Source organism: Passer montanus, unplaced genomic scaffold (genome assembly GCF_014805655.1).
Source record: "Passer montanus isolate IOZ18808 unplaced genomic scaffold, ASM1480565v1 scaffold1, whole genome shotgun sequence".
Taxonomy (NCBI): domain Eukaryota; kingdom Metazoa; phylum Chordata; class Aves; order Passeriformes; family Passeridae; genus Passer; species Passer montanus.
The window spans coordinates 19,287,449-19,302,523 of NW_024356504.1; the positions used below are offsets into that span (position 1 = coordinate 19,287,449).

At 44.3% G+C, this 15,075-nt stretch overlaps 1 protein-coding gene across 3 annotated transcripts in view; it reads right to left on the reverse strand.

Moving 5' to 3' along the window:
• Nucleotides 1-2,133: 2,133 nt before the first annotated feature.
• Nucleotides 2,134-15,075, reverse strand: part of SLC12A8 (solute carrier family 12 member 8) — a 54,876-nt gene continuing 41,934 nt past the window's right edge. For 2 of the 3 annotated variants that reach the window (XM_039700887.1, XM_039700895.1), the window contains 6 exons: nt 14,572-14,718; nt 11,086-11,758; nt 9,877-9,974; nt 8,470-8,587; nt 6,219-6,279; nt 2,134-3,252 (listed from right to left, as the gene is read on the reverse strand). In XM_039700887.1, the coding sequence (XP_039556821.1) occupies nt 3,021-3,252; nt 6,219-6,279; nt 8,470-8,587; nt 9,877-9,974; nt 11,086-11,758; nt 14,572-14,718 (1,329 nt within the window). In that variant the 3' untranslated portion in view covers nt 2,134-3,020. The remainder of the gene's footprint in view (nt 3,253-6,218; nt 6,280-8,469; nt 8,588-9,876; nt 9,975-11,085; nt 11,759-14,571; nt 14,719-15,075) is intronic. The other variant, XM_039700903.1, reaches the window with a different exon arrangement.

Here is a 15,075-nt window from a genome sequence, read left to right on the forward strand (position 1 = left end):
TGGATTTAATGAGCTTGATTCTCCCTGTGCAGGCTCCTAATGGGACACAGATCCAGGTGGATGACAATTTATACCAACTGAGAAACTGTCTCTTAATGCCAATATCACAACAAAACTTCACTTTTCTTCTGCCCATTCTTAGTCCTGACTATTTGTGCTGGAAGTTTTTTGAGGCATAAAATTCCAATTTCTGGACCTGCTTAGTGCTAAGGGATCATAAATGCAGCATGAGCTTCCAGGCAGTACTGCAAGGCAAGTAATAAAATATTTATCCCCACCCGCCTTCTGTGCTTGTATGCTCTGCAAAGGAAACCATCAAAAGTAGAGCCACCAGCTGGAGCCTCCAAAAGGAACCAAACCATGTGCCATATCCACATCTCTCTCAAGAAAAAATGTTTTCACACCTTGACCCATTGCAGAACATTTTCATTTCTTGCATAATAATAATAATAACTAAAAAAATAAAATTTCAAACCAAAAGGAAAATAATTATAGATTATAAAAAAGCTCACATGGCTTTAAAAACCATAAGGCTTTTCCATAATTGCATTAGCCAAGCTGCAACCTTGATGTACAACAAGGCACCTGATGCTCAGAGCTGGGCCCCAAACTCACCTTCAGGGAATCTGAAGCTTCATGAAATCCCCAGCATGTGGAGGCTCAGCTGGGCTCTGAGGGGATGAAAGCAGCACATTTCCACTCACAGGAGCAGTCCCCCCACATTTCTTCCCTTCAGCCACTATATATGAAGATGCTAAATTCCTGCCCACCTAATTTCACCCATTTTTTTTAGAGTGCTACCAAAGCTACAACCATTTTTGAAGTGACACCGTGATCTTTAGCTGTACAACTGCTTGCTTTCCTTCTTTCCTGCCGGAAAAGTTTCCTTGATGTGCAAAGCCCTGTGTTCCTGTAGTGTCTCATGGGGTCTCCAATGCTACCCAGACTGCAAGATTACTAAAACAAGGCTTCTTGGCACTCTTACCATTAACTGCACCAGAGCTAATGCTCCAGGGAAGATCAGCATGGAAGGTTGTACTCTTAACCTGAAATGGAGCAAGGATTGTGTGATGAATCTCTCCCTGCAGCTCCAAGAGAAGGAGCAGGTGCCTGTGCTTACCAGGTGATAGAAGGAGCTGCTTCCTGCTGGGGTGGTGGAGGTGTCAGTGAAGGAGGTGATAGAGTTTCTCCAGCAGCAGCACGTGGAGGCAAACACTCTCCACCAAATTATCTGGCTTCAACCAGTGCAACTCCTCAGTGAGCGAGATGCACAGCCAAGGACCTTCCCCACCCTCCCTCTCTGGATCTCCTAACTCATGGCTTATTTTAAGGAGGGAATGAAATTGTTTAGTAGCCAGCAAAGAAGCTACCTAGGAATTTCTGCCTTTTAATCTCTTCATGCCATGCTCTGGGTTTGTTTTTTGGTTTTTTTCAAGCTACAGAGAAATGTGGAGCTGAGCAATCCTTGACTCGGGAGGAAAGGGACCACGCCTGTGACCGGACTTTGTGAAATACAAGATTTTACATTAATGGCATTATGGTCAGGTATGAAACTGCAACACAGCACCAAGCAGCTTGCCAGCAGTGGGGCAGCAGCAAGGAGTGTTTGGTTTGCACAACAGGGGTATCTGCCAAGGTTAAGGATGCTGCAAGCACAGGGAGGGCTCTCTGGAGCCACTGGCCCCAGGAGAATCTTCAACATGGGCCCAAAATCCACACAGCAGATTCAGATTCTTTGGAAACCAACAGCAAGAGGCAGGCAGGAAGGAATCCTGGAAAGGTGTTTCCAACACTGAGTGACTAATTTGAGGTGGGTCAGAGCAGGTCACACAAACACAACTTTCCTCTTGCCTCTATTGAGATAATTAAAGTTAAAAGCACTTAGTCAAAGACCTGCAACCTTGAAAAATGAATACACTTTGCGCAGTGCGCCAAGGTGGCTCTTTTCTCCATGTCAGCAGAAAGCCTCCTGTACCTCCCTCTGTAAGAAAAAGGAAAGAGCCAAAGCTGCAGCTGGTCAGGCCATGGGATGGGACCCCCCACCCAGCAACCCCAGGGCACTTCTCTGGCAAGGGGAATGGTGCTCAAAGGCATTGAGAGTGCCACAGAATGGACAGAGAGGAGTTCCTGGTGTCTCAGGCTTTTATTGCACAGAAGGAGAAATAAATAATCTAAAGGCTGGAATTATCAGAGATGAAACAAAGTGAAAGGCAGTGATTTCCCCCTCCTTGTAATGTCAGAACTGATGTGTGGTGCTGGGGGTAAACTTATTTTTTCTAAAGCAATTCTGAACCATCTGTCCCTTCAGCCAGGAGATGCTCTAAGTGGGCCTAGCTATTTCACCAGGTCTCAGCTCTCACATCAGAAAGGATGTGGGAAATAACTATGAACAGCTTCTAAGACATAATTTCACAGTTTTACAGAAGAGGTCATTAATCTGCATTACTGCATTTAAATGTGCGATTTCAGTTGTGAATATACTTCATAATCTTCTCGTACTTGCCACTGATTCTGGCCTATTGTCTAATGTCTTAAAATACTTTCTAAGACCTTGGTAATTGAAATGCTGAGGTAGAAAATTACTGTATTGCAAGCAGGGAAATTCATGCCTAGAGGAGAAGTGAATTGACCTGGAAGGTCGCATCCATCCGTGGCACAGCTGGGAGTGGGGCACTGGCTCCTGCTGTCAACGTCACTGCTCCCAGGCAGAGTGTCCCCAGTCACCCAGAGGACATCTGAAATGGGGTGTTGTAAGCTTTTAGAGCAGCAACCGTTTTTAGAACTCAATAGGGCTTATAATTGAATTCTTTAAAAGGGTTATACTGTCTTCAGTAACTCATCACTTCTCTGGACTGGCCCTTTCATTTCCATTTTCTCCCCTCAGTTTGGGTAAGGTTTGAAGCCCAGCAATGCTGTAGTTTGCATAAACAAACAAGCCTCAAATACATAAATAGCTATTCACATCCTTTGTGCGTACTTTCAAGTATTTCAAAAGGCACCCGTGGCAGCCATTAGCACTTCTAAATGCTTTTTGAAGTAATGGATTGATATTTTTTTTTGTGTGTGTGTGTGTGTGTGTTTGTCCTTGACTGGAACTGGCTCCCAAATTCCTCCCTGCTGATGAGGGAGGACTGGTGGTAGCGGTCCCGTGAGGCGAAGTCTGCGTTCTCCTCGGTGAGCTGCCTGGTCTCCATGCCAACTGTTGCAAAGGATGGTGTCACCACGATCTGCTCCTTGGGAGTGGGCCTTCTCCTGCAAACAGAGAAGCAGAGGTGCCTGCATCACCCTATGTTTGTTGTCCATTACCAGCCATGCTTTCGGCTGTGCCAGCAAGGCAGAGTGATTCCAGAAGAGGCTAAATCCTGCTCGGTGCCCCTTGGAGGCACAGAGTTCACCTGAGAGCATTTTCCTTAGAAGGCACCAAAAAAAAATGTTCTCCCTTTCCCCAAGTATACCCTGCAAAATAAACATTTTTGTAACAAATGGGTTTCCTCTTTGGATATTGGCTATGTCAACACCTTCCACACCAAGCAAGAGAAGGAGCACAAACCATTTCTAATGAAAAATATAATTTTTATGGTTTCTCAAGCAATAAAAAAATTGTAATAATTTTTGTAACTTTTATATAAAACAGGAGATTTTCCTGCAATCTCTTATCCCAGAAGCTGATTTTAAGAAAACCTTATTGGCATTTTTAAATCAAAACTGTAAGACAAATATAGCACTAAGACCTCATCAAGCACCTAAGAGCCTTAGAGGTGTCAAGAACACTTGGCTGCCTCCAACTCCCTTACAGTTTAATGGAATTCATTCTTTTTCTCCAATTCATTAAAATATCTTGACTAGATTTCAGGAAAACAGGGCTCTTAAAAAACTTCTAAATTACTTCAATGCAATTTTTTGCAGCACAAGGTAGATGGGCTTTTAAGTGACCCCACTCCCAAGCAGAGCCCAAGGTGTCTTTGTGCCAATAAGAGCAGGAGCCCTGGCACCAGGATAAGGTGACCAAGCTGGCTGGCTGACCCAGAGATTGCACTCTTTGAGAGGAGAAAACCAGGATCAGTTTCCACCTTGGGCACTCACCAGATCTCCCCTCAGCCTTTCTGGGCAGGGTCTTTGCGCATCGATTGCACTGACCTAAGAACCAAGGACTTTGTTGGTCTGGTAACCCAAAGATAAAATCCCCCTGGGACCACAGCACCTCTGCACACAAGAGGCAGGGATAATTTCTCCTTTCCACGTGTGGTCATTCTCCATGAAGCCCACACCTCAACCAGACTCCCACAGGGAGTTCTGACAACGGGCAGGAGACATGACTGAGATACACCAAAGGACAGCTGGGAGGAAAATGCTGTTCTGCCATCACAGAGAGCTCAAATGACCAGCCACAAGTCTGCCTGAGGTGGAGGCAGACAGAGCTGCCCGGGGCATGAAGCAGCAGGGTCTGGCTCACAGTGCCATGAGTAATTCTGGCAGAATTTCAGCATGGCCCCACTTACCCTGTTCCCAGCCCTAACTCCTCACCCTTGGCTTGGGCTCGTGTCACCAGTCCAGTAGATGTTGTGCAAGGGGACAGGGGACAATCCCTTACTCAGAGATATTCAGAAAGCACATGTGGTGGTGCATCCCACTCCCCTGCCCCTTGGGCTGCACTGTGATCTGAGAAATGCTTGTTAGGCCTGAGCCTTGGCAAACAGCACCTGGGCTCAGCTCCTCCTGAGCTTATCAGAAACTGTCTGCTCCAGGGAGCTAATGCTGACAGCTCCTGGTTTTTAGTGAATATCCTTGGAAACTTACTTTTCTTGCATGAGTAACAACCCAAGTGGAAGAACCTTTTTGTTATAGAGCATTCAAAGAAAGTTGCTGACAAAAACTGGCCAGGATGGAAAATTACTATGAGCAAAGCCAACTCTCTTGCTACACAGTAAGCAGCAGCCCAGAGCGAGACCCTTTGAGCTCTCCTGGCCCACAGTGGGCTGGGACCAGCACCTCCCTCTGAGTGAGACCTCTCAGAGCAGTGAACTCTCAAGTTTGCTATACTTGGAGGATCATCACCAAGTGCCAATGACAGAGCCTGTGCTGATTCCCCCACTCCTCAAGGTTCAATCATTTACCTGTTGAGAAGATGCAAAGGCATCATAATTCCATAAGAATCTTTTGTTAAATGGTTTAAATTAAGGTATAAATTAAGTGCTGTTATGTCTAAGGCCTACCATGGGGACCTCAGAGAGATCCCTCACCCCTGGCTTCTCTCCCTAACCACCTCTGCTTACCAAAATGTGTGGTCATGTTATAGGAACTGTGGGCAGAGACAGGACCTGGCAAGACAGACCAATGTGCTTAATTGCCTGGACTTTCATTTATTTTGAAGGAGCCAGCAAATTGGCACATATAATGCATGGCAGCTCGTGTTGCACAATCCTCACTACGGTGTTCACTCACCCCAGCAAAAAAGAAACTCAACAGACTGAGAAACTCAAAGCCCACTCAGAGGGAAAACTCTGAGAAAACCACTGAGAAACTCAAAGCCCACTGCTCAGAGGCAGAGGTGCTCATAAGCTGCTACAGGAAACCCAGTGTGATGGAATTAATAATTAATAGCATCAAATAAGTTTAAGAAAATTAGTTAATAACCAACCAAAAAACCCCCTCAAGGTCTTCTGGCCATCAAAACCCCAAGACAATGCTACTGCAGTCCCATGCAAACTCAATACTGAAGGGTTCCTTCACCAAAGACCCTGTTTATCATATTTGCCCTAAAGTTATTGCAGCTCCGCTACCCCAGATTTCCTCTCTCCACCACTACCAGAGGAATTTGCTTTCAGTGAATGATGGGTGGAAGAGAAGGAGTCTCAAATTTCTAATTTCCTTGCAAACTTCCCAGTTCAACCTGAGCCATAGATTTTGAGCACAGACCTTTGGGGTAGGATAAAGCTTCAGGCACCAAGATACATTTATCAGCTGACATTCCCACTCACAAAGCAGAGGAGACTCCTGCTTCCCCACATACACAGCCAACCATATGCCAGGCTAATGGGAGCAAGCAGCCCTTTACAGCTTTTACAATTAAGCAAGAATAACCCTGAGTATGCAAGAAGGGGCAGAAAGACTGCTTAGGGTAATAAGCAAGTCAATTCTTCCAGCCCTGTCTGTGCTCATTAGTGGGTCACGGGAACAAGGAGCAGTGGGTTGGTCACTGCCAAGTGACTGGTACCAACCTGCATGAAGTGATCAAAACCGACTTAATCCAGCCAAAGAAACTGAAATTTGCTGCTGCTCCTACAGAGAAAAGGCACAAGAAGTCAGTATGCTGCTAATTCTCTCATAATAGCATTACACCACTGAATTTTTGCATAAAATCTCAAACCAGCACACTTGTTATTAGCCTGCAGTACCTAAAGATTTCGTGATAGTGAGAACATTCCTGCAGTCTTCCTACATGCTGTGGCTTTTAAACAACTGTCCAGGTATGAACCCAAATTTCCTATGGGGAACAGCCATGCATTCCCAACCCAACAACTTGTTAAATCCCAGTAAGGCTTGAGCAAAGCCCAGACACCCACCACAGTGCCTTTCACACCTTGGACTGCAAAAATCCCCACTGCAGGGATGGGGAGACAGGAGGAGCCATTCAGCCAACCTCAGCCAGGGTGGCTGTGGTCTCACCATTCATTTCCTCTTGTCTGACCCCACAGAGAGCTGGCTCAGTTATTACACCAACACTGATTGCTTTTCTGATTTCTCAGTAGAGTTAGTTTCCTGCACAGGGTCCCTGCAGGGGCAGGGAAGTGCCAGAGCTGGAAGCAAAAGCAGCAGGAGAAGTTTGGTGAGGGACAGGGAGAGCCAAGTCCCATCAGTGCCTGCTGGATTTGGCTTAGGCTGCTGGGGAGGAAGAGAGGGAAGGGATGTGTCAACCACAAGGCACTTCTCCTCCCAGGGTCTTCATCTCAGGCCAGTGTCTCCCAGCCTTTCCAGACAGAAGGGCTGTTTGATCCTTTGAAGAACAAACTCACAGATCATCAGAGCCTTGTGACCACAAAATAACATTCCCTCGCAGCCAAGTAAAAGTCAGGCTGAATTTTGAGCATTCACTTCTAACATTTTCAAAGCCGTGCATTGTTTCACTGTATGCATGAGAATGCACGTGCAAAAGAAACCAAGAACAAAATGTCTAATCATGCTGCTATTTCTCAGATCAGCTTCCAAAACCCTCTACACACTGACAGAGATATTCTCATTAAAGTCATTTTTGATAAATATTTCAAAATCAGATTACAGATATAATACAGTGAGTATACAATGGCAAAATATACTCCAACACCTGAAAACAATATTTGTGTTTTGTTTGATAAATGGGGGCCATAAACAACTTGATTAAAACTTACATATATTTCAAAAGATACAAATTAGAAGCTACTCTCCACAATCTCAGCTCTTTTCTACTATCCCCTACAGATTGAAAGAAAATCACTGAAGAGTAGAAAAAGAACAGTTGAGCAACGTTTAGAAGGTGGTAATTAGTTTTTTGTTTCTTATCATGTGCATTTCTGAAATCTAGTATGTACTTACCTACTGTCTAATAAACTTTCACCTAAATAAACCCAGGTAGCTATTTCTGCACATATTGCATATGAACTCATATATCATACTTGTTTTTTTCTCATCCTGGACAAAAAACTGCACATCCAGGCACGCACTCAGCTGTGCACCTCACACACCTGCAGATGGATGGATGGATGGATGGATGGATGGATGGATGGATGGATGGATGGAGGGACTCATGAGCAGGTGAGGATGCCCACACCATGTCTCTCCCTTCAGAGACACAGAGCACTGCAAACCCCCCCACTGGCCTTGCCAAGGAGCTGTGGGCTCTCATGGGCTGCTTGCTGAATGTGCTCCACTGTTTAATTCTGAACTCGTTTAAGCCGATCATGTGCACAGATCTTTCTAATGCTCTCTGCCTTAAAGTATTTTCCCAGATTATGTTCCCATTCAGCCCATATTCAACGTGTTTAGCTCTGGAATCAAAAGGCTCTCTTGTTCCACAGTTATGAATGCTGAGATTTGATGGGACACTCATCATAATTGCCATTTTCCTTAAACTTCTCTCAGGTGGGTTTAGATTGGGTTTAATAAAACTTATTTACAGCAGATTTTTCTCATTGCTGGGGTACATTTACAAAATGCCATCCCTATCAAATCTTAGTATCTGGTTTTGCCATTTGAAGCATGATACAATAGAGCAACAAACACCATGTTCAAACTGTCACACCAACGCTAGTTACAGCTAGAATCTAACAGAAAATTAAAGACTCAGAGAGAAAATGTATTAAAACAGCAATGAAATAAATTGTCATCATTTACTGTGTCACCTGCATATTAAACACAAGATTCTCAGTTCCTAAGTTAAATTAAAGTTTAATGAATTTTAAAGCAGGTTTAATAATACTGAGAAAAAAAGCTCACCAAGAGGGAGTCCTGGGCTGACTTGGCCAATGTAGAAATACAGAATAACTGCTGCTCCCAGGCTGACCAGGGTGTAGATCCACTGAATGACAAACATTATGATGAGGGACACAATTGCCTGTTGGAAAGACACGGTTTGGGGTTACCCCAGAGTCTGGGAGGTAAGACCATGTGGGCAGTCAGAGCTCAGGTTTCCATGTTACAGGGAGCCTCGTCTGGTCTCACTCCGAAAAGGAGGGAGAGCACAGGTTTACAGTGTCACCTTCAGCAGCATGGAGGTAGCTCCAGTGAGCTACCCTGACTCCCAGGGGCAGCGTGGGTCTCTGCCTGGGCTTCTCCCAGAGAAGCATCCAGAGGCTCACCAGCTCAGGAGGAGATTTGGCTCAAGTTGCATACAAACAGGGACAGAGGTACCATCTCCATGGGAGGTGTTTGGAACAGCAAGGGGCAGCACACAAAGAAAGAACTAAAATGGTCCCAAACTTACACAATCGGTGAAGGTCAAAGAGGGCAGAAGGGAAAGGAGTCAGGATGAATAAACACATCCAGTTTTTGCTCTTGTGATTTTATTTTGCATTGTCAATCCCATCCCAGCCCTGAATTTGAAAAGCAGGTGTCCAGCTCCATCTGAGGATTAAACTAACGGGGTTTGTTGGGTTGTTTGAGGGGTTTGTTACATTTTATGCACAGCTATGCACATTTCATCCATGCAGCAAAGCCATATTGCTCATTCCTTAATTATATCTGACCCTTTCCTTGTCACCTGCCCAATAATCCATTTTCCCAAGATGAATTTAAATGTCTTAAACTTCTCAGCAACTTGAGGCAGAAGCTATTTAAAAGTTATTTCATGTTTAAAGTTTATTCCATGTTGTAGGAATGCTCTCCTTTCCTCCCTCAAAAGATGGAATTTCATAGCTGGGCTGCTGGTATCAGGAAGTCAGCACTAACGAAACCCCACACCAAGCTTGCAGAAAGTGGCCCATTAATAAAAGCAACACAGCTTTGAAGATGGTGTCTCAATTCATTACACAGCAAGAAAAAGCAGACTGGCACACAGGGAAAAGAGGGACACTGATTTTTTTTTATTCCATGCATCCATGCATCTTTAAAGTCCTAAGACTCCAGATTTTGAATGTGTATTTTTGAGTTGGGTTGGAGTTTGTTTGTTTGGGGTTTTCCCTGTTATTTAATTTAATTTGCCATTGGGCTTGCCCTGAATTTGAGCTGCTGGATGTGTGGTAGCTTAAGTATTTAGTTCAGGTGACCTGGAATATGAGAATCAAAAGCCATTATTTAAGGTACTTTTACCAGTGTAAACTGGTATTTACACTGCAGTATGGGATGAATGTCCCTCTGTTTTCTACTATCACAAAACACTGCTCAAAATAAAAGAAAATTACTTACACCAGCAAAGGAAATCCAGTGACTGAAAAATTTGGAGTAGACCATTTCTGGTATTTGCCGAATTCCCAGTTCTGGATTTTGTTGCTTTATAGATGATTCTAGAGAAAATGAAAAAAAAAATTAGAAAGGTGCTGTAATGTGGGGTTTTTTTTTCTCTACTTTACATTTCCAGATTCCAGGAACCAAAGCAAAAATTCTAGCTGGCAGCTGGGTATAACAGAGTTAAAACAAAACCTCCAAAACTGAAAGGTTTTGTGAAAACTGAAAATAAGTGCAAGGAAAAAAACAAAAAAAGTTGCCAGCTCTGCTACTAAGTCCATTTGAAGGCCACATCTGTCTATCTCTGCCTCAGTTTCACAATTTGTGAAATGAGAAGAATAATACCTTCCTCCCTCAGAGGGGCTTAGGAAGCTTAACTGACTAATGCTGATGAAACACTGCAGCACTGGGAATAACAAACTCCACGCACAGGTGCTGTATCAAATACCCACATCACCAACAGAACAAATTTGGATCTTTATGAATGGATGTTGAGTTTAAAAGTTATTTAATGTTTAAAGTTTATTCCATGTTGTAGGAATGCTCTCCTTTCCTCCCTCAAAAGATGGAATTTCATAGCTGGGCTGTTGGTATCAGGAAGTCAGCACTAATGAAACCCCACACCAAGCTTGCAGAAAGTGGCCCATTAATAAAAGCAACAGGTGCTGTATCACAGGTGCTGTATCAAATACCCACATCACCAACACAACAAATTTGGATCTACCTATGGATGTTGAGTTACAAACTCCACCTGTGTTGTGGGGACCACTGCATTAAGCTAGCCTGAGTTTTAGTCACAGGGCTCCAACCATCCTACCCCACACCAGGATGAAATAAATCCCAAGATGCACCTAAACCCTTTTTAATGTGCAGCATTCAGCATGCCTGTGAAGAATTATGAGTATATCGTAAACAACCCAACACTAAATTTAGTCCTGCCTGCTTTCCTGTGATTAATCTTCTGTAGGAAATTGCATTGGAACTTCTCCTGTGATGCATTGCAATGAACTCTACCCTCACCTGGAATAAATGATATTATTGCCATGAATCACTGAATGACAGCCCCATATAAAGCTCGTTTCATGCCTGCCTTCAGGAAAGCACTGGGAGGACCAAGGTTATAAAGAATTTCCTCTGAACAGGGAGATGCCCATCTCCTACAGCCCTTACCTTCTCCCCCTGGGCCAGGGAGCATCATCACCTCACTGCAGGGCTGCTCCCCCTGTTCCAGCCTCCTGGGTATGTGCTGGGCATCCACAGGGGGTGCTGAGCCCAGACCTGCATCCCACTGGCTGCCCTGCTCATCCACGTCCTGCTGCCTCCCCTGGGGCTCCGTGGAGTCATCCCAGCCGTTCTGAGCCAGGGGAGCATCGTGATGCAGATCCAGGAGAAAGCTGTCTTGTAATGTCTGCTTGGCCGGCCTCTTTGTCTTCTTTTGTTTGCCCTTTTGGGTTAAATTCTTAGCTCCTTCTCTTTTACTAGTACTTGGTTCACTAAAAAATGGTTTAAAAAGCTGGTCCATGTCTTTTTTGAATTCCAGCAAGGTGCCATTTGATCTGCTTTGAATTACCCCATCTGCTGCACGGCTGGGGGGCTTGTTGAAAATTAAAGGCTGGGAAGAGTGAGCAGGTCTTGCAGTTCCCATCTGGATCTCTTCAGGTTTCTGCTGAATGTTGTAGCTCAAGGATAGTGAGAAATAGGAATAGTCCACAGCAATATATGTCAGCATGAAGTTGATGGTGACTATGGGAGCAAGAACATTCACTTGCCCAATGAAGACAAAAGCCATGGTGATGAGACTTGTTAAGCAAATTGCAGCCACTGGAGTCTTGTTGGGGCCTTTCTAGTTCATAAATAAAACAAAATTATGTTTAAATGAATAGCCATGAACCTTGCCATGAGGATTCCCCACTTGCTCAGCTGCTGTTTGTGGTTACCTGGGCTGTCTGCAGTACCCCCCAGTCATGAAATACATGCATGTACAAACAGAGGCTCACAGGCCTAATAAATTAAAGGACAAACTGGAAGCCAAAAGCTGTGGAGCTCCCACTTCATCCCTAAGCCCTATTCAAGCTTTGTCTGTGGTAAATTCATCCACTCTCACTCATATCTCCATGGTAAAACAATGTCATTAAAGCTGCAATAAACCTTCAGAGAGATTTGTGGGGCTTATGGGAAGTCTGGCAATAAAACGTGTTAATTAGAGTTAACTGTTCCTCTCTAATTATTCCACAGGACTCTGCATCACTGCCTACCCAAAAGGCCCCTTCATGCTGCCCTTGGAAAAGCTCTGCATGAAGCAGTGCCACCTGCACATCAGCAGCTTCTGGCCCTGGCAGGCAGCTGAGCTGAGCCCATGGTGTGCTGAGCCTCTGCAGGTGGGGCTCCCCGCCCTGCATCCACCCCAGCAGCAGAGGGAAGCAGCACTGAGGCTGGGCAGGTGGGGAGCCTGGGCTGCAGTCAGCCCCAGCAACCCCAGGCATGTGTCAGCAGGGCAGGAGAAACATTGCCTGAGCCTCTCCTTTGGGACTGGGTGAAGGTAGGGAAAGGAGAAGGAAAAGAGGCACAAAACAAAGAGCATTGGAATGGGAATACCTGAGCCTTAGGCTCATGAACTTTAATCCCAGGTCTAACATACCCTTCCTTGGACCAGGCACCATCTTGCCATTTTGCCACCTGACAAGCCTGTGCAAGCTGTGTAAAGACTTTGCTTAAAAATATCTTACAAGATATCTTACAAAATATCTTAACTTTTCACTTAACTGCATTTACTTCTTTAATAAACACACTGCTCAAATGGAAACTATTTCTGTTTCCTCCACTCTTATTTATTAATAGAAAAGGGGACAAGTTCTGGACCATTACATCTTTTCAGAATGAACAAAAATACATCTCAGAGCCAAAGGAACACAGATCTCAGAAAGCATCTTCAGTATCAGAAAGATGTACTGAGATGGGGAACAGATGGGGGGATCTCAGGATGCATCTGGCTTGGAGTTAACTCCACAGAGAACATTTGTGTCCCTCCCATCAGCTGGGGTTATGGTGACCACACCACCTTCTTCAACCATGAAAAAGAAGAACTGATGTGGAGTAGATTGGTAAGGACAAATTAAATGTATTACTCTCCATAAACCAAATCCAAACAATTCCAAGGTGGGAGAGAGAAGGAAGGGGGAAAAGTGATCTGCCTTTGATTTCTCACCTCTTTTTGAGCCCTTCCCATCATGGCACTCTGCTTGGAATTCAGAGCAGAAAATTTGACAGAAAGACAGAAAACTATCAGAGAAGAGAGAAAATCAACTTTGTTAAAACCACTGAGAATTTCACAAGGGTTGCCAAGTAGAGAACAGCTTATTCTGGGATCACCTGAAAACTGCCTTCAAGAGCTGGAAGTTTTGCAGTCATTACTGCTCCTGATTTCCCTACAATTATTACTATTATTTTTCCTGCTATTATTATAATTTTTAGTTTATAAAACTGCTTTGAGAAACATAAAATAACAGAGAGAAAATTATTATATTTATAAAGTATTTAAATACTTTTAAACCTTCATAAGTATCAATAGTGAAAATTATTTTTCTGTATTTTTAAGCCACTCTGAAGGAGCAAAGCATCATAAGGCTTTTCCAGATACTCTGTACACACAGTTAGGTACTTCAGATTATTGAGAGTGATGGAGTTATTTTCTCCCTGTTCAGAAAAAGGGAAAATCATGTATGGATGTATAGCCCAAGACTACAGAGTCCTTGGTGACTGGTATCAGTAGAATGACCTGTGCATAAAGACTATTCATGAAGCAAGGAAAAAGCTTCCTGTCATATTTCAAGCAAGACTTTGTTTCAATACAAAGCTTAGAGGACCCCTAACTTAACCTTTCAGATCTATTCTTTGTTTTTATTTAATAGTGTCCTGAAGGCAGCTTATCTTCCAAAGAAGTGTCCTCTTCTCCACTGCACACAGACCGAGTCCATAGCATCACAGCTGGTCATGCTCAGCTCTGAGCCTACCACAGAGGACAGGAACAGAACAAAGAAAATGTACAGGAAAGAAGAATAAGAAAGAAAACAGATAAAAGGTAAAGAGACAGTTACCATCTATTTCACCAAGTGCTGGGACAAAAGCTTCAGGCTTCTGGGCAGGAGGGCAGAGGAGAGGAGGTGCTTCCTTCGGTCATGGCTGGGATCAGCACCAGCACAGATAAAGGTGTGTGCAAAAAACCCCACAGGCAAAGTTATATCATAAGTGCCTGTCCTGCTGGGCACATCCTGAAGAAGTGGCTCAGGAGGAGAGGGGACTCTTGGCAGCCCAGGAAGGGCTGTGTGTGCACAGGAGCAGGACACAGAGCCCCAGGCCAGGGCGCACGGGTGGGTGAGTGCCAAACCTCGTGGGAGGGCTCGGGGCAGAGGCAGTGCACACAGGGACAGGCAGGGAAAGGACCACAGACAGCTGGATGCTTGTTTTTTTTCATAAACCCACCCATTTCCTGGCTTTTCTGCCTATGTATGGGATACCAGATCCTGAGCTTTCCCCTCTTCGCATTTCATGCATCCCCCATCTCACTCCACAGACACACAGAAATCTTCTTAAGATTACTTAAGGCTTCTTAAGTTCAGGTGAAGATTTGACAGCAATCCTGCAGAAAGAATTACTAACCCCACGTCCAAGGAAGGCAAGCATGGGGATCACATTCTCCTGGGCGATGCACTGCAGGATCCTGGGTGCTCCATAGAGCCCTCCCATGCAGGAGGCCAGGGATGAGATGTACAGGCCTAGCAAAAACAAAAACCCCACCAAGGATACCTGGAGGAAACAGAGAGAATGCAAAGGTCATCATGTTATGCCTTAAAGACACCCAAGCAGTCTTAAATACATGTATTTTAACAGATCACATATATTTTCTAGTGTTGTCAAATGAACAGAGCAAGCCCTGGGAAAGCAGTGATTTAATTGGTCTGTGGTATAAAGTACAAGCAATTAATACAGGAAAATTATCCCATAAAAGTAATTTAATACTGAACATCCTGTACTGACAGAACCATTTTACAAGCTCATATCCAAGGAATTCTTTGTCACTTGGAGCAACTGCAGCAAAGCAGCAGCTATTAGATTCCCCTTAAGTAACTGGAAGTGAGTTTATTTCAGGCAAGATCACTTATA